The sequence below is a fragment of the Erinaceus europaeus genome, chromosome 4 (assembly GCF_950295315.1).
Source record: "Erinaceus europaeus chromosome 4, mEriEur2.1, whole genome shotgun sequence".
Classification (NCBI taxonomy): Eukaryota; Metazoa; Chordata; class Mammalia; order Eulipotyphla; family Erinaceidae; genus Erinaceus; species Erinaceus europaeus.
In genome coordinates, this window is record NC_080165.1 from 73208521 (window position 1) to 73234591 (window position 26071).

Consider the following 26071-nt stretch of genomic DNA (forward strand, 5'->3'; position numbering starts at 1 on the left):
CTATAGGGACTTGGACAACAGGATTAGACTCTGTCACAATGATCTAAGACACAGATTTAATGATCAAAACTAGGCACTACTTGGACACCAGTTTCAGGTACACATTACAAGTCAGATAGCCAGGAGTGGGTTTAGACTGAAAAATAGCAAGACTGACTAAATATTAAGTCTTTAGAGTATCTAGCTAGATCTTGGTACAGGGAGAGGTGTAAGCTCTTCCTGCTGCAAGCTGAAAATGGTTTGGGGCAAAGAACTAGGCTGACATAGCATCCATAATTCTCCTTCTCTGTTCAATAGTGTGTGAAAGGAGATATTTTTGTTTGCTTCTGCTGTCACTCCCAGGCCCAAGAATCTTATATTCTGTTAAACTGAACCAAAAGTAAAGACAACCTTTTCATTCACTGGATAAAATGGGTCAAAACCACTGCAGTATGAGTCTGCATTTTGAAAGGATACTAAAAGATAAAAAGGATACAAAAGACACTTAGATAAAATATGTGGGACTGAAATCTTCTATATCAAATCTTTTTATAAATAGACCTTGAAGCATAAGTCTTTCCCCCTTAAAATGACCTTCACTTAGGTTTATTTAAAAGCACTCTATATTAAAACTATATACTATGTATCACATGTAAAATTTATATGATTAGTTCTGAAAATGTAGTTGATAATATTTAGCTTTTCAAGATGCAAAAATAGGGATCTCTTAGAGGTAACTATATGACTAATATTTAGCTATAGATTAATTTTAGAGAAATATTATTATATATAGTTATATTTACAGATTGATTTCATTTCTTTTTATGGAACTTATTTTACTCATAACTTCTATCTTAAAATCAAGATAATCCAGATATTTACATATTTAGCTGAAATTGTAACTCTGAGTTTCAGCCTCACCACAATGAACTTCAAGTATTTAAAGGCAGAGTATTAGAAATCATGTATTAGTGTGCTAGCTAAGAACACACTACACACACACACAGAACAAGAGTTATTTGTGTCTTCTCAATCTCTTTCCAAGTTTAAGTTGCATAGCTGACTAAAACAGCCAATACCCATCTTCATGTACTATTAAAAGAAAAGAAAAATTAGTTATCAGACTTACTCTAAGGCATTTAAAACTGAAGTACCCTAACACCCTAAATATTGCCTTTCTTTATCTATTGAAAAGAGAGCTAAACTTATCTTTTCTTCAGCAATACAATATAGTATCTAACTCTCCTCTATTTTATATATATTCTCAGATCTGTCTTGTGTATCATTAAAGAGAACTAGGTAGGGTAAAACAGTTAGGCATTGATGCTAAATATCCTCATATTCAACTGTTGGTCCTCCATCACTTCTTCACTTTGTGTATATTAAGACGGAAAATTAAAAAGAGAATGGAGAATACATTTAGTTGATATTTAAGAAGTGGAGAAAGAAGCCTATAAAATGTGATCAGTCTACGGGAAGTGAACATAAAGTTAGATTAAGATACATAAACGGAAAAAGAACAAGAGAAATTAGGTGTGTTTTTTTCTGAAAGAACTATAAAAGAAAGACAGGAAAATGTTATAGTCCATCAATATATAAAGCCTAGTAGGTGTCTTGCAGGTAGGAACTCAATGGAATATTAATGCATGAAAAGCAAAAGAGAGGCAGACCATCATCATTTTGAAGTTTTCACAGATAAAATAGTAACTATGGTTTCCAGGGGAATTGGCCATAGAGTAACAGGTCCTGAAAAATTACCCTCAGAAACAACCAGATAAAGTAGTGAAAAATCAACCAGAATATGACAACATTACAACCACAGGGCTTTAAGAACACCAAGGAGCCACAGCTGGATGTACTTTGTGACATGTGAGAATAGGTAAATTTTACAAAGACAGTTTAAGTTAGGAGCTGACACCAGACAACCAGGACCATTTTGAGTCACAGGGTAGAATTCACAGGATCAGTCCTAGAAGGCAAGAAGAGCAGGGCACTGGTCTGAAGCTGAAGCTGTGGCCTACACTCAGAAGTGGGCTTCCGGAGACCAGGCTAAAGTCTGATACAAAGCAATAAAATTCACTGCCTAAACCCATGCAAGTGAATAGGAGAGATGCTACCCTCTCCCTTTCCCCCTAAATGACACATATAGAAAGAGTGCCACCTAGTGGCTGAGTAGCAGATCCCACACTTAAGCAAAACAGAAGGACAAAAGGATTTGGAAAAAATGTCTTGAGTTTGAATTCAGAAGTCTTATTATAAAGACAATTCAAGACTTCAGCATAAGTTATCCATGAGATAGTGCAGTAGATAAGTCAAAGCACTGGACTTTCAAGCATGAGGTCCTGGGTTCAATCCCTGGCAGCAAATATACCAAAGTGATATCTACTTCTTTCTCTCTCTTTTCCTATCTTTCTCATAAATAAATAAATAAGATCTTAAAAAAAAAAAAGACTTCAACATAACATACAAACACAAGTTCTGGATCTCAGAGATAATTGCACCAAAGGGCTACAAAATTCACAAAGAAAACTTCAAATGGAGATACATAAACTGAAGGATGTTCTAGATGGAGTTAGGACTTACAAAAAAAGGCCTACTAAATACAGTAATTCAGCTAGAGAACAGAATAGCAGAAGATATCAGAATAGCTAGAAGATAACAGAATAGCTAGAAGATAAAATCACCACTCTCTCTCTCTGAGTGTAAGGCTGTTGGAGTCATAATGAAGCAATTCTTATGAAACAGAAAACTTTACAAGAAAAAAACTAATAATTATTGGAACACCTGAGGATGAAGAAAACAGAGGAACAGAGATCATATTAAAAGAAGTGATACTGGAAAAATTCCACATCTGAGAAATTCTGAAAATATAAAGATAGAGGAAGCTAGAAAAACACCCAGAAAATTTAACTCAAAATGGTCCACACCATGACACATCAATGTAAAACTATCCAAAAGTGAAGATATAGAAAAATTAATGGGAGGCCAGGCCACTAGGAAAAAAAAATTGACATACAATGGAAGAATTATCAGGCAATCTCCGGATTTTTTCACCATAAACACTAGAACCAAGAAGAAAATTGAATGACATACTCACAGTACTAAAAGAGAAAGAACATTCTATCCTGTCAAATTATCCTTCAAGTACAGAGATATAACATACAGAAACTAAAAGATTTCACCACCATTAATTCTGGATTATAAGAATTATTGGAAGTAGTCCTACACACACACACACACACACACACACACACACACACACACACACTGCAACTCTAAATGTGTTCATCAGTGGTAGATTAGAATTGGGAACACAAACAGCAGCAACAAAAGAAGCAAAGGCATTGGAAAAGTGAGGACAAAATGCACAGAACATTGTGAAAATAATGGTGAACCAAGGACAAACATCAAAGGCCAAATACTAGATCAGAATCCCAATCTTTGCCTCACTTTGGTTAGAACCTGAACAAAAAAATGTTGGGTGGGGTGAGTCAGGGAGAGAGGGAGGAATGCCAGTTGACCACACACTTAGGGGAAACTAAAGAGACAGACTTAGAAAGAGAGAAAATAGTCTGAAACTTGGACTGGAGTGAGATATTCCACTAAAGCAAGGAACTCTGGGGAAGGAATAGAAGAAGGATATTTGGAGGGCAGGCTGGGATGTTAGACTGGGAACGAAAGTATTTTGCAGATACCCATGATGGGAAATGGAGCCCATGTGTAGAATTGTGTTGTAAATCATTAACCTTCCAATAAAATGTGTGTGTGTGGGGGGGTAGCAGTTATGAAAGGTCCATAAAACACTAAAATTGGTTCTTAGCAACTTAGTAAAGAAGGCGTTACACAGCAATATTCTGTCTCCCTATTTTAATAGATACTGAATTAATGCAGGAACGTGATGACAATTAAAATAAACAAGGTCACGTGATATAGTTAAAATAATTAAGTTTGGGGGCCTGGCAGTAGTGATACTGGAAAAATTAAACGCAGTGGGTTAAGCACACGTGGCGCAAAGCACATGGACTGGCTTAAGGATCCCAATTCGATCCCCCAATTCACCACCTTCAGGGACGTCGCTTCACCAATGGTGAAGCAGGTCTGCAGGTGTCTTTCTCTCCCCCTCTCTGTCTTCCCTTCCTCTCTCCATTTTATTCTGTCCTAACAATGACAGCAGTAACAACAATAACACTAACAACAATGATAAACAAGAGCAACAAAAAAAGAAAAAGGAAAAAAATGGCCTCCAGGAGCAGTAGATTTGTAGTGTATGCACTGAGCCCCAGCAATAACCCTGGAGGCAAAATAATAATAACAATAATTAATTTCTCATGTTCCTTTCACCCACATTATCTATTTCAACTCCTATTTTATCTTTTTGAATATGTATTTTCTTAGTTTGTCTAGTGAGAAGCATTTTCAATCTTAAATTGCCTCTGTATGCTGACTACTTTATTTGGGATATTATTCACTGGTTTCTAATACTAATATAATATTCTGTGCTTAAAGCCTATTAGAGACTTATCTCACTTTATATCATTAAAATATTTATTATTTGATAGAACAAAGAGAAACTGAGATGGGAGGAGACATACAAAAGAAGAAAACACTGCAGCACTGCTTCACCACTCTTGATATTTCCTACCTGCCAATGGAGACTGAAACCTTGAATCAGGGTCCCTGCATTTGGTAATATGTACACTCAGCTAAGTGCAACACTGCTTGAACTTGTCACTTTATATCCTTTTGGTTTTAAAAGCACAGTTCTATTTCTTATATATTTCTACTTAAGATTTATTATTGGGACTTTTACGTCTTAAAAACTTTAAAACTAGTTATATATCTACCTCCAGCACTCTAAAAAAAAAAAAGGAAGAGTAAAAATCTGTGCTGTGGGGGCCAGGCAGTGGCACACTTGGTTCAGTGCACACATTACAATGCACAATGGGGGGCCAGGTGGTGGCTCACCTGCTTAAGTACACATATTACAATGCACAATGCTCCATGTTCAAGCCCATAGTTCACACCTATAAGGGGAAGCTTCATGAGTGGTGAAGCAGTGCTGTAGGTGCCTTTCTCTTTCCCTCTACCTCCCTCTCTCATCTTAATCTCTCTATGTTTCTATCCAATAATAAATAAATAAAATTTTTTTTTAAAAAGCTGTGCTGCGGATGCCACTCAGCATCATACATATGCAAAACTTCTGGTTCATTGCACACTGTGACATTAAAAATAAATCTCCTCCCAATATGTTCTTCCCTTTCTCACCTCACTGTAATCCATAAGATGAAAAATATGATTCTTTTGTGTTTCTTAAAAATAGTGTGTGAGAGAGAAAAATTACTGCACATTTGTGATATTAGGTATGTATGTTATAGATGCCATAACCAAACTCAAGACAAGAATTATGTTAATATTTTGGTGCCCTACTTGCATGCACTATCTCATGCAAACCACTAGCAACCATATGAAGTCAGTAGTTTTTTTTTACCAACACCAATTTGTATTGTACCGATACAAATAAGAGAACCTCAAAGAGTTATGGAGTTTAAACAGCTTGTGTAAAGTCACAGGACACTGAAAACTAACATCTTCGTTTCCCACAATAATCCTTAGTAGGTAATGGTGGGTTTGGAAAAAAAAAAAAAAGGAAGAAGATATGAATAGATATTACAGACACAGGAATTTCTACTTTATTGTTTCAGTAGGAAGAAATTATTTACAAGACAGTTTTTGTTTGTCTGTTTGTTTTATCTTTCCATCATAGGTATCTGTAGATCATTCTTACCACCAAGGTAGGTCTTCCTTCAGCATAGTGGACTGCATGCCCAATGACCACCCAGGTTCCTTCTCCTCGCTTTCCACACATACCTCCGTACAATCCTACACTCTTCCACACATCCTCACAGAAGGTTCATGGCTTTGTTGCAACAGACCAAACCTAGTTCAAGTTTTACCCTTTGTTTTGTCTTCCTTTTTCTGGTGTCTTAAGTTCCAGCTATAAGTGATACTAACTTGTAACTATCCTTCTCCTGAATGATCTCATTTAACATGATTTCTTCAAGCAGATGGAGAATTTTCTAATTCTAGTAGTAAAGTCTATATTACATTAATAGGCACAATATTTTGTTTTGACGTTTTGTTTTGTTTTGTTTTGTTTTTACAGTGTTTCTGTTTAACTAGAACATCACTCAGCTCTGGTCAAAAAACACCCAGTTGCAGAGGATCAGTTCTGGGACGTCCCACATATAACTGCTACATTAATCTCTCTGTGATCTCCCAGTCCCAAGAACTGTGTTCTTGGCAGTTAATGTTCTAACTTAGAATTTTTACCTACTTTATATTTTTTTGATAATACCAGCATCAAATTTTAAGACAAATGCATTAATATTCTAAATGTAGCAATATTTAAAATATTAGAATAGGACAACTTTGGAGCATATTCAAGACATTTATTGTGAATGATATTAAATATTAAGAGAAATAAGATTGTTTGTAGCAGATAATGTCACAGGTCATGGCCCTGTGGGTCAAACAGACAGATATTATCTCAACCTCAGATAAGTATATTCCAAATAATTATGAAAAATCCAGAATGAAAACTCCCCAGAAAGGAGAAAGCATGCAGAGGCAATAAGCTAGTCACATTACATCAACTCTGTCCATTCCAATTACATCTATGCCATAAGTCATGTTTTTTCCCATAACTGTGCTTGTAGTAAGTATTTTTGGCATTCAATTCTGTTTGATTCCATACCCACTGTGGTGCATACAACATATATTCAATACAGGCTAGTATAGATGACTTTCTTAAAAAAGTTGGATAACACATATATCTAGAATTATCTCCACATGAATTAAACCCATTCCTTTATTGTCCAAGATGATTTGTTTTAATGTCATGAAAAAGAAAGAAAAGGCCTTCACATGAGAGAGAAAAGACAGAGCAACACTCTGTTACATATTGTGGCTGGGATCAAACCATAAGCATGAGATGTACAAGTCCTAACAAATAAGCTATCCCCTCACTCTGCCAGTTAAGCATTTACAAGTAACATCTTTTATTACTTCTGGACAGAATATACCTGTTCACTGGAGAAAAAGAAAGAAAGGCTACATGGGCTCACTCACCAACTTTTTTCTAAAGAGACCATAACGTATGTGTGTGTATCCTGATTTGTAAATCAAACATAATTCATCACAATATAAGCTGAAAAGTGAAACTAATGGTATATATATATATATATTGAATATTGTTTGTTGAACCATAGAACTAATGGCAATAAACTTTTTTTATTATTTTATTTTTGAGAAAGATGCAGAGAAAGAGAGACACACACAGAAACACCAGAGCACTGCTCAGCTCTGGCTTATGGTGGTGCAGGGGATTGAACTTGGGACTTAGCCTCAGGAATGAGAGTCTGTTTGCATAACCATTATGCTGTCTCCCCCACCTGGGCAATGAACTTTCTTAATACTTCCCAAATACAATATTAGATTAGATTTGTATGGACATATGAATCATGTAGCATATATAACATATACAGAGAAAAAGAGACGATGCACTGGGAAGCACATACTTGTTGTTTGGTTGGAGACAGAGGTGAGAAAGTAAAGTTTTTACAAAATGTAAATTACTTAAAATATAAAGTAAAATTTAACATTTTAAACCCAAAAGCAGAAGTAGCTATCCCAAAAATATAATCTGATTTTAAATATACTGGAACCCCAACACTATTATAGGTTGATGATCACTACCATCAAATCTAGGTCTGTGGCCAACTCAATTCTTTTTTTTAAAAATATTTATTTATTTATTCCCTTTTGTTGCCCTAGTTGTTTTACTGTTGTAGTTATTATTGTTGTCGTCGATGTTGGATAGGACAGAGAGAAATGGAGAAAGGAGGGGAAGACAGAGAGGGGGAGAGAAAGATAGACACCTGCAGACCTACTTCACCTCCTGTGAAGCGACTCCCCTGCAGGTGGGGAGCCAGGGGCTCGAACCGGGATTCTTTTGCATTTTGCGCCACCTGCGCTTAACCCGCTGCGCTACCGCCCGACTCCCAGCCAACTTAATTCTTTGTGAACAGTTAGTTGTAGGATGAGAATTTTTTAAACAAAAAATAACTTTTATATCAAATTGAACTAATTGCCCTAGAAGAATTTTCAGTGAAGATGGCTCCTAAGTGCTTGAAATGTGGGTAGTGAACCTGGGGATCTGAAGTTTTTTAATTATAATTTAATTTTGACAACTACTTGTAACTATTATATAGTACAACGCAGGAAAAAAGTCACCCTGCTTTATGCAATGTTTCAGTTATTTTAGAATGCAATAGATAAAATGAATTTGTACTCTAACATAACTATTAAAATACAATACATATCAATATAATCTTTGAAACTACAAAATGTGAAACTCATTTGAGACTTAAAATATGCTACCAACAGGACTGGACTATCCCACTGAAGATAGTTGAAGAACCTATATATCCCTTTACCAGACATTTGGGTTTTCAAGAGGAAAAAAGTTACTTTTTTCCCCAAATAAGTTCAAATGCCACCCCCCCATAATAACTTTTAAACACAAAGCTGCATACTGAATTTTCCAGAATTTAAAAAAAAAGAACTGGACTCATTAAAAACTCTCGACATCTGATTTGAACTCCACATTTGGGATGTGTGGTTGTTTCCAATTCCCACAATAAAAAAGCACACAACAAAGCCTATTCAGTAACGCTAGACTCTGAGCACCCTTAAGCTTCAGTTCCTCCCTGCCCCTCTCCCAACTTTTATTGAGCTATAACTGACAGAGAGCTCTGTGAAAATTCAAGGTGACACACGCACACATAACGTGACACACGCACACGCACACCCCTATTTGCTAAAGGATTACAAAGTCAACTTAACTGACATTCAGTTCACCCAGATAAAAAATTTTAAAAAACAAACTATCCGTCCACCTATCCAATAGATCATCACGCAATACTGTCTTAGCCAACCCGTAATATACTCAGTCACGCTAACTTCGGCCAACATGGGCAAGGCGAGCCGAGCTTCTAGACCCCGCACCTGCGAGCAAGCCTTCCGCGCGCCAGCCCCGCCCCTTCACCTTTCTCGCTGACGCTCTCGCTCTCCAGCTCCACGTCCTCGCAGCTCGTGTACTCCGGCGTGGACACGCCCTCCTCCTCCGAGCTGCTCACCGACATCTGCCTCTTCTTGCCGCCCCTCTTGGACCGGTGAGGCTTGGGCGGAGACGGCCGCACCGACTCGGACTGGTCGGAGCTCAGCGAGTCGTTGCGCAGCATAGTCTCCACCTTCTCGCGCTTGGCCTTTCGGAGGAGCACGGCCGAGCTGGGGTCCAGGCGGCTCTGCTTCCTGAGAGGCTCCTGGGCTTTGGGCTCCGGGATTTCTACGGGCACCGGCCCGTGCCTAGGCTCCGGCGGCGGGCTGTGGTTCGTTAACTGCTTGGTGCCCGCAGCCCTGACATCCGCAGTCCTCTCGGCCGAGTAGGCCCGGGGCGACTCCGGCGGCGAGGCCCTGGGTGCAGCGGGCGCCCGCTTGGCCGCCTTGCTCTCTGGCTGCGCGGCGCCCGCCTCGGTGCGCGGGAGCGCCACGTCGCTGTGGCGCCTCTCGTGCCTCGCGCGGGACACTCGGGCTTGCATGCGCATCTGCTGCTCCTCCGGAGGCGGCTTCACCGGATACCGCGCCAGGTTCGGGTCGCTGCGGTACCTGGTCTGGTATTCCTCCTCTTTCCTTTGCTTCTCCTCATCCAGCATGGTTTTGCCATCTTCGCGTTTGTCTGGCAAGTCCTGGGACCGCCCTTTCTCCAGCCTTCTGCTTTCCCGCCTTTCTTTCCTCTCGCGTTCTTCCAGCGCCCCCTCCCCCGGCTGAGCTGCAGACTTGGGCACTCGTTTCCTCTCGCTCTTCACGGCTGCCTTGCCATTCTGTTCCGAAAGCCCTGGAGTTTTCTTCCTATGAGGCAGAGAAAGTCAAGGAGAGCACTGAAGCTTCGAGTGGAGACCAGACATTTTTAGCATACAGATTCAAGTCACGGATTACTACCAATAAGGACAAGCATGACTATTTATTATAATCAAATTACAGTGATTCGAAGAAGAGAATTATGATTCTTTGCGTAATTAAGGAGCAAGTCAACACAGAACCGTTAGACCTGTGTATAGTTTTAGCTTTCCAAGTAAGACTCTATAGTGGAGATAATATATACTTAGGGACTTTGAAGTATTTTCAGATTTAAAATTATTATAAATGAATTAGTTTAATAAAACACTTCAGTACATTGATTCAATAAATGAACAAATGCTATGCTAATTCCCACATGTGAACCAAAGCACATTTTCAATTAAAATAATTTGATTCATATTAACATCAGATAAAAACTACAACATATATAATAACCCAAAACTAAATGTGTGTTCATAAAATTTTTTGGCGGTGCTTACTGGACACTTTGGTTACAAATGAAACTTTTTAAAAGATATGTAAAGACAGTATTCCATTTTTTGAAGCCAAATCTAGCAACTCTGAGGAAAACAAAAAAGAATATTCAACATTTTGTACACACGAAAACGTTTTCAAGTGATGTGTTAGATAAAAAGTGAAGTTTGGGGACCGGTGAGATAGCACAGCTGGGAGAGCACCAACGTTGCCATGCAAGTAACTTAGGTTCTAACCTGGTACACCAAATAGGAGAGTAGTACCACACTGGGGGAAGCTTTGATGTTGTGATGTGTCTCCCTCACTGTCTCAATCTAATAATGTGTGCCTGAGCAGTTGAAGCCTTGTCATTTTCTTCTAACTAATCATCTAATTTTTTTAAATACTCGTTTTTACTCCACTTTCCTTCCCTCATTTCAGAACTTTTTTTTTTTTTTGTGAAGTTTCATGTCCTTTACTTTCTATCCTGTTGAAGGTAGTAGCAAAGATAAAAGAAGAAAAGTCTGTCAGTTTTCCACTCTTACAGATGTTTCATTCATCTGCCTCCTTTCAGACATGTAATGCTTCACCTGATTTTGTTAACTTTCAGTATTTTTTGTATACCAGAAGTTACAAAATTGTAGGTGCCTTGACTAAGTATTCAGACATTAGGTGATCTATTGGCCAATTAAAATGGAGACAACCTAAGGCCCTTATTTACTTCTAAGGTCCAGAGAGCACTTTCCAGAGGGAGCATCATTTGACTGAAAGTCCAGAAGCACAAGTCATGAACAAAAATGGGGGGGGGGGGGGGAGAAAGGTATGAAAAAGTACAACAAATTATTTTGTGGATTTCCAAAGTAGTAGTTTCTAAGATATGTTCTTGTGTCAATTTGAAAAGGGGCTGATGATGGCAGAAAGAAAGCTTAAAGAAGTAAGTGCACATGGTGCAAAGTTCAGGGACCAGTGAAAGGGTATTGGTTAGAGCCCCTAGATCCCCACCTGCAGGGGGTCGCTTCACAAGTAGTGAAGCAGGTGTGTATCTTCCTCTCCTCCTCTCTGTCTTCCCCTCCTCTCAATTTCTCTCCGCCCTATCCAACAACAATAATAGCTATGACAACAAAAACAACACAATAAGCACAACAACAAGGGCAACAAAAAAAATGAATGAAAGAAAGCTAAAGGGGGTTTAAACAGCATAATAAAGCAAAATAGATCATCACAAAATGTACTTTTAGGCATTCTAATCACACTGATCCTACAAAGTAAAAGAGATTTTTCATCAAAGGGTGTCATTATAATGTCCACTTTAAAAGTGTGAAAATGTCAATCCATACTCCCAGTCTGCCTCTCTCTTTCCCTAGTAGGGTGGGTCTCTGAGGAAGCGGAACTCCAGGACAAATAATGTCTCCTTAAATAAAATAAATAAAATAAAATAAAAAATAAAAAAGTGTGAAAATGTAGAGGTCTAAAATGAACGTAGTTTTGTTTTTATCAAATACAGATTTCATAGATCTGTGATTATTGTACTTCAAACATTTAGTGGTTCAAGAACTTAATTGCTCATACACGTTTATATTGAGTCAGTTTATGTTTTGTGACTGATGATAAATAATTTCTACCCTACTTAGTTCAGGTGAGGATTAAAGGAGCTACCATCTCCAAAAGAATGTTTTAGTATTTTATTTATTGAATTGAAACAAATCAAGATAGATGTGGGTAGTAGAGAGGAAGAAAGAGAAACACCTGAAGCATTACTTCACTGTTTGTTCCTGAGCATTGTATCATGTCTACTTTACCAAGTGCATTATAACCTAGTCCCCCCCCCCAAAGAAAATTTATGAAAGAATAGAGTGCTCTGAAAATTAGAAGTAACCAGTTTCACTGAGTTTTTTGTTTGTTTGTTTGTTTCACTGACAATACTTTTACTCAACTCTAAATCCTGATGAATGTATAAAATATAGCCAAGAATTAGAATGATTTAAAACTAGACTTCCATTCTTATAGTCTTTTGGTTCTTGGGAAGTTGCCTAAAACTTACATCCACCTGTCTAGCTTGTCCATCACCTATATGTCCAGTGGCTTAATTGTGTTATTCTTTATATAATTAAAATATTATCAGATAAGAGCATTTGTCCTTGTCAGTATTCAAATTTTATATAAAAGGTCAAAATAAACATCTCAGTCCTTATTTTATAAAAATGTTTGTAGTTTTCTCCATATGTCAAAAACAAAATTCATATTTTTCTTCAAAGCTTTACAGCTTCAAACTATGTCTGAATTAAAGATATTAGTTCTAAACAATCACAAACAGCATCTTATTGATTTTTTTTTGTCTCAACTGAAAATTTGTCATCAAATGCTATCATTTATTCCTTCACTACAGAGTCTATCTTTTCTCCACACAGTTTGGATATACTGATTCTCACTATGATGCCCTTTCCTACTTGTCTACCAGCCTTATAATTCCTGGCTAACTGGGGCCAGGTGGTGGTGCACCTGGTTATATGCACTTATTACAATATACAAGGACTGGGATTCAAGCCCCTGGTCCCCACCTGCAGGGGGAAGGCTTTACAAGTGGTGAAGCAGTGCGTCTCTCTCCCTCTTTGTCTCCCCCTTCCTCTCAATTTCTGGCTGTCTCTATCAAATAAAGATAATGATTTTTTTTTTAAGTTTGTTCCTGGCTAACTCATGTCGCTCATATCAATTATCCATATGTATTTCTTTAGTAGTTATCAAATCAGTCTTCCAGTACAGTTAATGGCCCTGGTGTTTGCCTTCCTTGGTATATTGTGTAGTGTCTTCTATAAATAAGTGAAAAAGAGAACCATACTCTTCACATATGGCTCCTGACACAATGTTGGCTTACAGTAAATGCACACTGGTTACTGACTTTAATAATAGCTTCATTCATTGAATGTGCCAACTTTTGAAAATATGGTCTTATATAATTCCTGTCACAATGCATACACTTTTTTTAAAAGGTGAGGCAAAAATTCTCCCCTGAAGCCTATTCTCACATTCATTGGGATAAATAAAGTTTACACAAATAAAAATAGTGAAGCTGGAAGTGGGCGGTAGCACAGCGGGTTAAGTGCACGTGGCACAAAGCTCAAGGACCTGCATAAGGATCCCAGTTGGAGCCCCCGACTCCCCACCTGCAGGCTCCCCACAAGCAGTGAAGCAGGTCTGCAGGTGTCTATCTTTCTCTCCCCCTCTCTGTCTTCCCCTCCTCTCTCCATTTCTGTCCTATCCAACAATGACAACAGCAATAATAAGTACAACAATAAAAATAACAAGGGTAACAAAAGCAAATAAATAAATTTTAAAAATAGTCAAGCCTAGTCCTGGGAACAGTTAGCTCCTCTAAACTATATCAGTCTCATAAAGAAGAGGGCTATGTCTTCCTTGTTATTATTCTCTCAGTGAATATCCACTTGTATGGTCATAAGTAAACTACCTGTTCATATCAGTTCATTTTTAAAATTCATCAGTAACTTTCTATTATTCCTAAGACAAAATTCATAGCTTGTAAACTGGACAAAGTGTTTCTTGGTCCCTGACACCTTATTGGTGACTTTTGAGTCAGGGGTATGCTTTATGCTCTCACAAGTCCTTTAGGCCATGCACTTAAGTGTCTGTCCCACCTTTCACCTGGTGAATCCCTAGTCACTCTTTTATTTATAAGCATTTTTTATTATCTTTATTTATTATTGGATAGAGACCACTAGAAATTGAGTGGGAATGGGGTGATAGAAAGGGAAAGGAACAGAGAGACACCTGTAACACTGTTTCACCACTTGCAAAGCTTTCCCACTGCAGGTTGGGACCAGGGGCTCAAACTCAGGTCCTTGCACATTGTAAAGTGTGCTCAACCAGGTGCGCCACCACCTGGCCTCGCTAGTCATTCTTTAGAGCTCCCCATAAATAACCTCAAAAAAAGCTTTGCTAGGGAGTCTGGCTGTAGCTCAGCGGGTTAAGCACAGGTGGCAGCTAAGCATAAGAACTGGTGGAAGGATCCTTGTTTGAGGCCCAGGCTCCCCACCTGCAGGGGAGTCACTTCACAAGCGGTAAAGCAGGTCTGCAGGTATCTTTCTGTCTTCCCCTCCTCTCTCTGTTTCTCTCTGTCCTATCCAACAACAATGAAATCAACAACAACAACAATAATAATTGTAACAATAAAACGACAAGGGCAACAAAAGGAAATAAATATTTTTTTAAAAAAGGCTTTGCTGATAAACCCAGGCAACCTTCAGTGCATTGGGTTCCCTCATTATATTCTCCCTATATATTCAAAGTACACTTTGAACTAAAGCATTAATTCTGTAAGAAAGTAAACACTTCAGGAATTTTTTTTTTTTTTTAGTTGAGATTTGGAAGTCAATAGTCCAACGACTTAGGTGGCTTGTTTATATCTTTGAGTGACAATATAGGAAAATATCTCAATATGGGTCACTTAAGGAATGATGCATTCCAAAGCACCTTAGGTCTGTTGGTTCCTTCCATGTGGGGCCTGAGAAGTACTACATCTAAATTTTCCTCTTAAAAGCAAATTTTTGATAATGGGGTTGTACTCAGTATCAAACTTTGCCTTTTACATGCAGGGTTAATGAACTATTACCTCTCTCTCGGAGGCTCACTTCTAGACCTGGATGAAGCTTGCTTCTGGTCGGGCCCCATAGCTTGCTGTGAGGCTTCAGCACCCTTACTCTTGTCTGCTTTTGTGCCGCGGGGAGGAGTTGTGTCCTGGACCAAGGCAGCCGCAGTGCTTAAAGGTGTCTGAGACCGTGATCGCTCTTGCAGCCGTGCTTTCTTTTCTCTAGGTACCTCAGAACCAGCACCTGTAGCTGTGTCACTTAAGGTTCCATCCTGACTTGGTTGCTGAGGGCCACTTCCAAAGAACCAAGCCCCAGATTTGGTTAATATTTCTTGTTGCTTTCGACATAAATTGCATACCCACATAACCTATTTGAAGAAAAGAGAACAAGATAAATTTTTCTATGCTGTCTGGAAATGATTTATCTTATTTACATTAAAATAGATTTTAAGAAACAAGCAAAGAAAAAATGGCTGTAACCTTCATAATTATCCATGCAAGTTTCTTGTGAAAAGTATCCTTGCTACAGCTAAGCTACAGTTAACATGTGAATAGCCTGGAATGAAATCCATCAGAAATGATAGTGCCTCTTGATAACCAGATTTTACATTTTGCATTTCCTAGTTTTCTTTTACCATGTATCCACTGCATACCTTGCATACCATTTGACTGACTCTGAAGTTTCATTTAAATTATCTGTTAGTCATATTATGACTTCTAAGACAAAATGAATAGACTCAGGGTGATTATGCTAAGTTAAGTAAGGAAGTGAAAAACAACCACTGCATGGTTTTATTCATGTGACATCAAAAATAGCCTAAACAAACAAGCTGGGCAAAAATTAATCAAACTAACTCTTAGACTCTACAGAAATTATAGTGTTTATCAAAGGATATCAGGAAGAGAAATGAGAAAGGCAGAGCTCTCTTGGGTGTAATGACACTGGAACTTGGTGATGTATGTAGTGAGTCTTGTGTGGGTGTGTGACTGTTAAAATTTTATAATTTGAAAGCAATAAAAATAAATAAAATATATGTTAGCAAATATGTTTTAGGCAGGGAAGTAGATTACTTAGAAAATACTGTAAGGAATTACTGTTAATGTACATAAACTTCATCATAAAATCAAAAGATTTAGTGGCAATTTGTCTTCCCAAAAAAAAAAAAGAATTCCTTTGTAATGTTATTGAAAGATATCCATGTGGGACAAACTATAACAGTCAGACAAAAAGGGTCAATCTGTATATGTTCTTTAGTTTATTAGTAATAAAAGTTACTATTGTAAGAAATGTTATCATGTGATATAAATATTAAAGTTTATGTTATGCAATAAATATAACTTTCCATGCTCCTATTTACTAAAGCAATAAATCTGAGGTAGAGTTATTCCTGTGTGATTACTCTTAATAGTTTCTATTAGGAGAGCTATTTTCCATCAGTCATTTGGAAACATACCCACTGATATATAAGATGTATCACTACTTTAAATATACTTATATATCTGCTGGCTTTTAAATGGCATTTCAGATGGCTATAATAATGGGGAAATGATGGTAAAAGAAATAATGAACAACAATAACAATTACAACACCTAGAAGATACAGAGGTAAGACATCTGTATCTTCTGTATTGTAGCATCATCAATGTTCTCTTCAAATATGATTAGTATATCTGCTTCTTTGTGGTCTAATTTTCATCCACTGCCTCCTGTATTCCTCTGAATGCATTTCAGATTTTCCTTATAAGTTAGAAACAAAGCCTTATAAAAGGCTGACTATCAAACTTTAGGTCCTTGTTTTCCCAAATACTAATTTGGTCAATAATTCTTCAATAACATCTCATAAGGATGAGTAAATTCTAGACACACTAAGGAAAGATGAATAGTAGGAGAAGCATTGCTTTATTTTCAAAAAGAAGAAACTCTACTACTGGAAATATTCAAAAGAGTAAGAGGAAAATTATAACTATAGATATAAAACAAACTGAAAGAAAAACTAAAGGGAGATAAAAAAAGAGAATCAGTATGGGAGGATCCTGGTGCATGATGTTAGGAAAGGATTTAAGTTGGGAGTGAGAGTGTTTTACAGACATCTATACACAGGGAGGTGAAAAATTGTACCCATATGTCAACAACCGTACTGGAAATCATTAACCCCTCAAAAAGGATTTTTAATAACATTTTAAAATAAAAATAAGCTATAGACAAATTGTTAGGATAAGTTTCAAGTAGTATGAAATGGGTTTAGTTGAACACCAGCAGTCATAATGAATAGGTCTTTTTTGGGTCACAGCAATGAGGTATAAACAACTGGAAGTTTTTGAGCAGAGAAGTGACCTGCTACATTTTAAATTTTAATAAAATTCACTGGGTTGTCTTATTGAAAACAAAATATAAAGAATCAATTGTGGACTCTAAATTGAATTATACTGTGTCTATTATATATTCCTAAACTAGACAACAAAATAGATAATGCAAATAGAAAAATAAACTGTATAAAATGATCGACCTGAAAATTCTAGGACTAAAAGATAATGGATATAAGTGATAGTGTGTGGGCATGCCACTATCACCTTGTTATTTTATAATCTCTAAATCACTGATAATATATACATATATTAACAATTCAAGAAAATAATTGATTAAATGTTTGTGTGCCCCCTTTTCATATTCTGAATCCTTAATCTGCAATATGATTTATTTGGAGGTGGGGGTCAGCTAGAAGTAATTAGGTTTAGAGGTGCTCATTAGGGTAAGGCTGCAATGATGGGATTAATATATTAGACTAGGCCTCTCTCTCTCTTTCCCCTCTCTCCTGAATATAAGAGGATATAGTGAGAAGATAGCCATCTATAAACCAGAAAGAGAACTTTTACCAAGCACTAAATCTATGAACACTTTTTTACTTTGGACTTTCAGTCTCCAAAACTGTAAAAAATAAATATAGATGGTTAAAATTATCCAATCTAGAGAATTTGTCACAGAATTCATGAAGACACTAATCAGTGACATCATGACAAAAATTATAAGACTTACTGCAAACCCTGAGCAAAGTAAATATTTAAAAAAAAGAAAAAAGAAACTAACATATATATATAAACCTTTCCTTACATAGGTGGGAACAGGTGGCAGGAACTTGGGTCCTTGTGCAAGGTAAATTTGTACACTTTACCAGCTGAGCCACCACCTGGTTTCCTGCCTATTTTTAAGTACTAGTGCAACAGGCTCACAACACAGTTACTTATCTATTATTTAATCAGGTTATTCATTTATTCTAAAAAGAAATAGTAGAATAAACCCTTAAGAAATCACAATGAGTGTCAGAGAGATAGTGCATATCTAATGCACCAGATTTTCTTTTTATTTTATTTTATTGGGGGTGGTAGTGGTGGGGTTAATGGTTGGGCACCATTTTCCAGCTCCACATAATGATGGGTATCTGCAAGATACTCTCACAGCCAAGCTAGGAACCCCAACACCCCTGCCCAACCCTCCCTTTTCAGAACCTTCCCCAGAGTCTTTTCTTGGGTTCAGGACCCCATCCGCAGTCCAAGTTTCACCCTGTGTTTGCCCTTCAGCCCTTTGTTCATTCATTCCTTCCTTCCTCCCTCCCTCCCCCCTCTTTCTTTCTTTCTCTTTCCTTATTTCTCTTTCTTTCTTTCTTCCTCTTTTTTTCTCTCTTTTTCCCTTTCATCATACTATAAAAATGTGCAGCTATTGATTAGTGGTGCTTATGAAGCTCATATTCCAGGTCCAAGCAGAGAGTTGCTCCACAACACTGCAAAGGAGATATAATTCCCCATAGTAATAAATAGCTCTTCTACATTAATTATATATGTATGTATGTATGTATGTATGTATGTATGTGTGTATGTATGTATGTGTGAGAGCACTACCCAGGGGCCCAACAACAGATGAATTGCTGAGAAAGATGTGGTATATATATATATATATATATATATATATATATATATATATATATAGTGGAATACAATAGAATACTACTCAGCTATTAAGAATAATGAATCCGGGGCCCACCAGAGGGAGGTAAGATGGCGACGGCCTGAGAAGTCGCTTAACAGCGAGTGCTCTGATAGCATCGCCGGCAAAGGTAGGATTTTCTGCCTTTAGCAGGCCAGTCAATAAGGGGGAGGGCACCAAAGAAGTTATTACAGTTTAATTTGGGTTAACAATTAGAGCAAAGGTGACACGGACTAGCGGGGCTCCAGAATTCCCAGGCGGCGCCAGGCAAGGCAAGTGCGCCGGGCATTGTCCTCCGCCCGCCCGGGAAGGCGGCTCCTCCGCCGGTTGCAGAGCGCGGCGGGCAGAGGACCCGGAGAGAGCACTTTAGCTCGGGGGCTGCCTCTTGGGAGTTGCCAGGGTCCACCGCGACCCTGAGGGTGGATCCAAAGACTTCTTGAGTATAGCTCTCATTGGATCAAAGGACTTGGAGCTAGTGTTCATTTTTGAGAAATCCTTTAAAAAAGTCTGGAGGGCGGGGTTTCCCGGAAGATGGCGCCCGGAGAAGCAGAAGCGGTTAGCCTTTGAGCTCCGGACACATCTCGTGTAAACAATAGGATTTTCTGCCTTTAGCAGGCCATCCAATAAGGGGCCATAACGGTCATACCAAGGATGTTTCTATAACTTAATTTGGGTTAAGAATTAGAGTAGGGGAAAAAATTCTTTTTTCTTCCTTTTAATTTTCAAGCATACATCCTTCCCGCCGCCCCCCCTCCCCCCATAAGCAGTGCCTGGGACCAGCTACTAGCAGGATACCCCATACCACCAAACAGGGTTTTTGTTTTTTTTTTTTTTTTTTCCTTTTTCCTTTTTTTTTTTTTTTTTTTTTTAATTCACTGATACACATTTGGGAAGTTCCTCGCACTGCTCTTTAATTACAACTCTTCTTCCTATCTTCTCCCTTTTCTCTCTCTTATCTCTCTCAATCTCTCTCTTTTTTTTTCTTTTTTTTTTTTTTTTTTTTTTTTTTTTTAATCTTGTCATACACTTCTTTCTTCTTTGCCTTTCTGAATTTCTGAATTACTTTGGGGAAGAAATCTGACCCAGAGTGGACTCTCTATGTGTGTATCTCTGCTCTAGTTCCCTTTACACTCTTGTTACCCTTAGAATATACACTGGATAGTAGATTTGCATAACTGTCTATTCTTGCTATCCTCTCTTCCTTTTCTCTTTCTTCACTGGGATTTGGTTACTATTTTTTCACGGACTGGAGAAATTGTTTGGCTAACTGGTAACGATTAAACTCCTTCAATACTTACTTCAGTTGCTACGGTTATTCCGGAGGTTGGTGAGTGCAATTGTCATAAAGGTATTTAGTACAGTGTTACTTGTGCTCAAAACACAACAACTGAGAAACAACAGAACATTAAAAAAAAAAAAAAAAAGAGAGAAACACATAAATTAAAAAAAAAATGGGTAGATTAAAAACAAATAAAACTGCTACCCCAATGAATGAAGACAAGAGCCCAGAAGAAACCACAAATCAGTCAGAAGTAACCATAGATAAGAAAAGTATGCAAGCAATAATAAACTTATTAATCACAGAAATGAAAACAACATTGGAGGAAAGAAATGGCAGTATTAGGGAAACAACAGTTGAGACCCCCAAGGAAAATACTGATTATCTTGAGACAATTAGAGAACTGAAAGCTGAAATAGCTGTAATGAAGAAAGAAGCTGAGGCAAGGGAAAGCAGACTAACAGAAGCAGAAAACAGAATTAGTCAGACAGAGGATGAGTTAGAGAAAACTAAGAAAGAGGTGAAAGAGCTTAAAAAGAGATTGAGAGACACTGAAAACAACAACAGAGACATATGGGATGATCTCAAAAGAAGTAACATTCGTATAATTGGCCTGCCAGAGGAAGAAAGAGAGGAAGGGGAAGCAAACATCCTAGAGGAAATAATACAAGAAAATTTCCCAGACCTGAATAACAGAAAGGATATCAAGGTGCAAGAGGCCCAGAGAGTACCAAACAGAATCAACCCAGACCTGAAAACACCAAGACACATCATAGTCACAATGAGAAGAAGTAAGGATAAAGAAAGGATCCTAAAGGCTGCAAGAGAGAAACAAAAAGTCACATACAGGGGAAAACCCATAAGACTTTCTGCAGATTTTTCAACTCAAACTCTAAAAGCCAGAAGGGAGTGGCAAGATATCTATCGAGCCCTGAATGAAAAAGGATTTCAACCAAGGATTATATATCCTGCTAGACTTTCATTCAAGCTAGATGGAGGGATCAAAACCTTCTTAGACAAACAACAGTTAAAGGAGGCAACTATCACCAAGCCGGCCCTGAAAGAGGTATTAAAAGACCTCTTATAAACAAGAACATCACTATAATACTTGTAATATATCAGAGCAAACAAATTGTTTCTTAGAACAATGGCACTACAATACATTAAATCCATAATATCAATAAATGTCAATGGCTTAAACTCACCCATCAAAAGGCACAGGGTGGGGGGATGGATCAGAAAACATAACCCAACCATATGCTGCTTGCAAGAATCACATCTGTCACAACAAGATAAACACAGACTTAAAGTGAAAGGATGGAAAACTATCATACAGGCTAACGGTCCACAAAAAAGGGCAGGAACAGCCATTCTCATCTCAGACACGATAGATTTTAAATTAAATAAAGTAATAAAAGATAGGCAAGGACATTACATAATGATAAGAGGATCAATCAGCCAAGAAGACTTAACAATTATTAACATCTATGCACCCAACGAGGGACCATCTAAATACATTAAACACCTATTGAAACAATTTCAAAAATACATCAATAGTAATACAATAATAGTGGGAGACTTCAATACCCCACTCTCACACTTAGACAGATCAACAAAGAAGAGAACCAATAAAGATATAAGAGAATTGAATGAAGAGATTGACAGACTAGACCTCTTGGACATTTTCAGACTCCTCCACCCCAAAAAACTGGAATACACCTTCTTTTCAAATCCACATAACACATACTCAAGGATAGACCACATGTTAGGCCACAAAGACAGCATCAATAAATTCAAGAGCATTGAAATCATCCCAAGTATCTTCTCAGACCACAGTGGAGTAAAACTAACTTTTAACAACAAACGGAAAATTATTAAAAGACATAGAATTTGGAAACTAAACAACACGCTCCTTAAGAACCACTGGGTCAGACACTCACTCAAACAGGAAATTCAAATGTTCCTGGAAACTAATGAAAATGAAGACACAACCTATCAAAATATTTGGGACACAGCTAAAGCAGTACTGAGAGGGAAACTTATAGCTATACAATCACATATTAAACACCAAGAAGAAGCCCAAATGAACGAACTTACTACACACCTCAAGGACTTAGAGGAAGAGGAACAAAGGAACCCTAAAGCAACCAGAAGGACAGAAATCACTAAAGTTAGAGCAGAAATAAACAACATCGAAAATAAAAGAACCATACAAAAGATCAATGAAGCCAAATGTTGGTTCTTTGAAAGATTAAACAAAATTGACAAACCCCTAGCCAGACTCACCAAACAAAAAAGAGAGAAGACTCAAATTAATAGAATTGTCAACGATACAGGAGATATCACAACTGACACCACAGAAATCCAGAGAATTCTGCGAAACTTCTATAAAGAACTATATGCCACCAAGCTAGAGAATCTGGAAGAAATGGAACAATTCCTAGAAACCTATGCACTTCCAAAACTGAACCAAGAAGAACTACAAAATCTAAATGCACCAATCACAGACAAAGAAATTGAAACCGTTATTAAGAATCTCCCCAACAACAAAAGTCCTGGACCTGATGGCTTCACAAACGAATTCTACAAAACTTTCAGGAAACAGTTAATACCCATACTTCTTAAGCTATTCCATAAGATTGAAGAAACAGGAATACTCCCTTCCACCTTTTATGAAGCCAACATCACCCTGATACCAAAAGCTGATAGGGACAGAACAAAAAAGGAAAACTACAGACCAATATCTCTGATGAACATAGATGCCAAAATATTAAACAAGATCTTGGCCAACCGGATACAGCAACACATCAAAAAGATTGTTCATCATGACCAAGTGGGATTCATTCCAGGAATGCAAGGCTGGTTCAACATCCGTAAATCAATCAATGTCATTCATCACATCAATAAAAGCAAAGCCAAAAACCACATGATTATCTCAATAGATGCAGAGAAAGCCTTTGACAAAATCCAACACCCATTCATGCTCAAAACTCTACAAAAAATGGGAATAGATGGGAAATTCCTCAAGATAGTGGAGTCTATATATAGCAAACCTACAGCCAACATCATACTCAATGGAGAGAAGCTGAAAGCATTCCCCCTCAGATCAGGGACTAGACAGGGCTGCCCACTGTCACCGTTACTCTTCAACATAGTATTGGAAGTTCTTGCCATAGCAATCAGGCAAGAGAAAGAAATCAAAGGGATACAGATTGGAAGGGAAGAAGTCAAGCTCTCACTATTTGCAGATGATATGATAGTATACATAGAAAGACCTAAAGAATCCAGTAGAAAATTACTGGAAGTTGTTAGGCAATATAGCAAGGTATCAGGCTACAAAATCAATGTACAAAAATCAGTGGCATTTCTTTATGCAAACACTAAATCTGAAGAAGAAGACATCCAGAAATCACTCCCATTCACTGTTTCAGCAAAATCAATCAAATACCTAGGAATAAAGTTGACCAAAGAAGTGAAAGACTTGTATGCTGAAAACTATGAGTCGCTACTCAAGGAGATAGAAACTGATACCAAGAAATGGAAAGATATCCCATGCTCATGGATTGGAAGAATAAATATCATCAAAATGAACATTCTCCCCAGAGCCATATACAAATTTAATGCAATACCCATCAAAGTTCCACCAAGCTTCTTTAAGAGAATAGAACAAACACTACAATCATTTATCTGGAACCTGAAAACACCTAGAATTGCCAAAACCATCTTGAGGAAAAGAAACAGAAATGGAGGCATCACACTCCCAGACCTTAAACTATATTATAAAGCCATCATCATCAAAACAGCATGGTACTGGAACAAAAATAGGCACACAGACCAGTGGAACAGAATTGAAAGCCCAGAAGTAAATCCCAACACCTATGGGCATCTAATCTTTGATAAGGGGGCCCAAAGGATTAAATGGAAGAAGGAGGCTCTCTTCAATAAATGGTGCTGGGAAAACTGGGTTGAAACATGCAGAAGAATGAAATTGAACTACTTTATCTCACCAGAAACAAAAATCAACTCCAAATGGATCAAAGACCTAGATGTCAGACCAGAAACAATCAAATACTTAGAGGAAAACATTGGTAAAACACTTTCCCATCTACACCTCAAGGATATCTTCGATGAATCAAACCCAATTGCAAGGAAGACCAAAGCAGAAACAAACCAATGGGACTACATCAAATTGAAAAGCTTCTGCACATCCAAAGAAACTATTAAACAAACAGAGAGACCCCTCACAGAATGGGAGAAGATCTTTACATGCCAGACATCAGACAAGAAACTAATCACCAAAATATATAAAGAGCTCAGCAAACTTAGCCACAAAAAAGCAAATGACCCCATCCAAAAATGGGCAGAGGAAATGAACAAAACACTCACCACAGAGGAGATCCAAAAGGCTAACAAACATATGAAAAACTGCTCTAGGTCACTGATTGTCAGAGAAATGCAAATTAAGACAACACTAAGATACCACCTCACTCCTGTAAGAATGGCATACATCAAAAAGGACAGCAGCAACAAATGCTGGAGAGGATGTGGGGACAGAGGAACCCTTTTACATTGCTGGTGGGAATGTAAATTGGTACAGCCTCTGTGGAGAGCAGTCTGGAAAACCCTCAGAAGGCTAGACATGGACCTTCCATATGACCCAATAATTCCTCTCCTGGGGTTATACCCCAAGGACTCCATAACACCCAACCAAAAAGAGGTGTGTACTCCTATGTTCATAGCAGCACAATTCATAATAGCTAAAACCTGGAAGCAACCCAGGTGCCCAACAACAGATGAATGGCTGAGAAAGCTGTGGTATATATACACAATGGAATACTATGCAGCTATCAAGAACAATGAACTCACCTTCTCTGACCCATCTTGGACAGAGCTAGAAGGAATTATGTTAAGTGGACTAAGTCAGAAAGTTAAAGATGAGTATGGGATGATCCCACTCATCAACAGAAGCTGACTTAGAAGATTTGAAAGGGAAACTAAAAGCAGGACCTGATCAAATTGTAAGTAGGGCACCAAAGTAAAAACCCAGTGGTGAGGAGTAGACATGTAGCTTCCTGGGCCAGTGGGGGGTGGGAATGGGCGGGAGGGATGGGTCACGGTCCTTTGGTGATGGGAATGGTGTTTATGTACACTCCTAGCAAAATGTAGTCATATAAATCAGTAGTTAATTAATATGAGAGGGGGAAATCAATTGTATGTCTCAAAGGTTCTCAAAAGACAAACTGAATCTTTTTAATAGATAGGCTACGTATTTGATATGCGGACTCTCTCAAAAGCCTAGACCAAGTAGATTAGAAGCTTCCAATAGCACAGCTATATACAAGATACTGGGTACTGTACAGCAAACCATAACAAAGGGACTTTTCAAAGTTAACCCAATTAACAAATAATGTGTGGGTAATATTAACTATTGATTGTCTTTTTGAACCCTAAGACAGCAGGAACCTCACATCTTCACTATAGAGCCCCTACTTCCCCCAGTCCTGGCACCCTTGGATAGGGCTCACTTTCCCGTATGCTTCTCCCATTCCATACCAAATAATATTGCATCCGCCGATCACAACCTAACCAAAGTAACGATTGCCATCTCAACATGCTTCACCTCAGAGTGTATCCAGAGACTTCACGTGTGGAGTGACAACCCTTCAGCTTCATTACTCGGGTGAGACCTTTCCTTTTATAGTACACTCTAATTTCATCTCAGGTAGTTCACTTTCTAACAAAGTCCCATAACCTAGACATATACCAGTTTCTGTGAGAGAGAGCGTATGTGCACACGTATCCAT

The 26071-nt window shown here is 38.0% G+C and overlaps 1 protein-coding gene across 15 annotated transcripts in view; it reads right to left on the bottom strand.

The window, feature by feature from the left end:
• RIMS1 (regulating synaptic membrane exocytosis 1) overlaps positions 1-26071 on the bottom strand; it is a 557900-nt gene that overhangs the window by 242716 nt on the left and 289113 nt on the right. For all 15 annotated transcript variants that reach the window (XM_060189926.1, XM_060189936.1, XM_060189927.1 and 12 more), the window contains exons 4-5: positions 15035-15378; positions 9086-9948 (exon numbers count right to left, since the gene is read on the bottom strand). In XM_060189926.1, the coding sequence (XP_060045909.1) occupies positions 9086-9948; positions 15035-15378 (1207 nt within the window). The remainder of the gene's footprint in view (positions 1-9085; positions 9949-15034; positions 15379-26071) is intronic.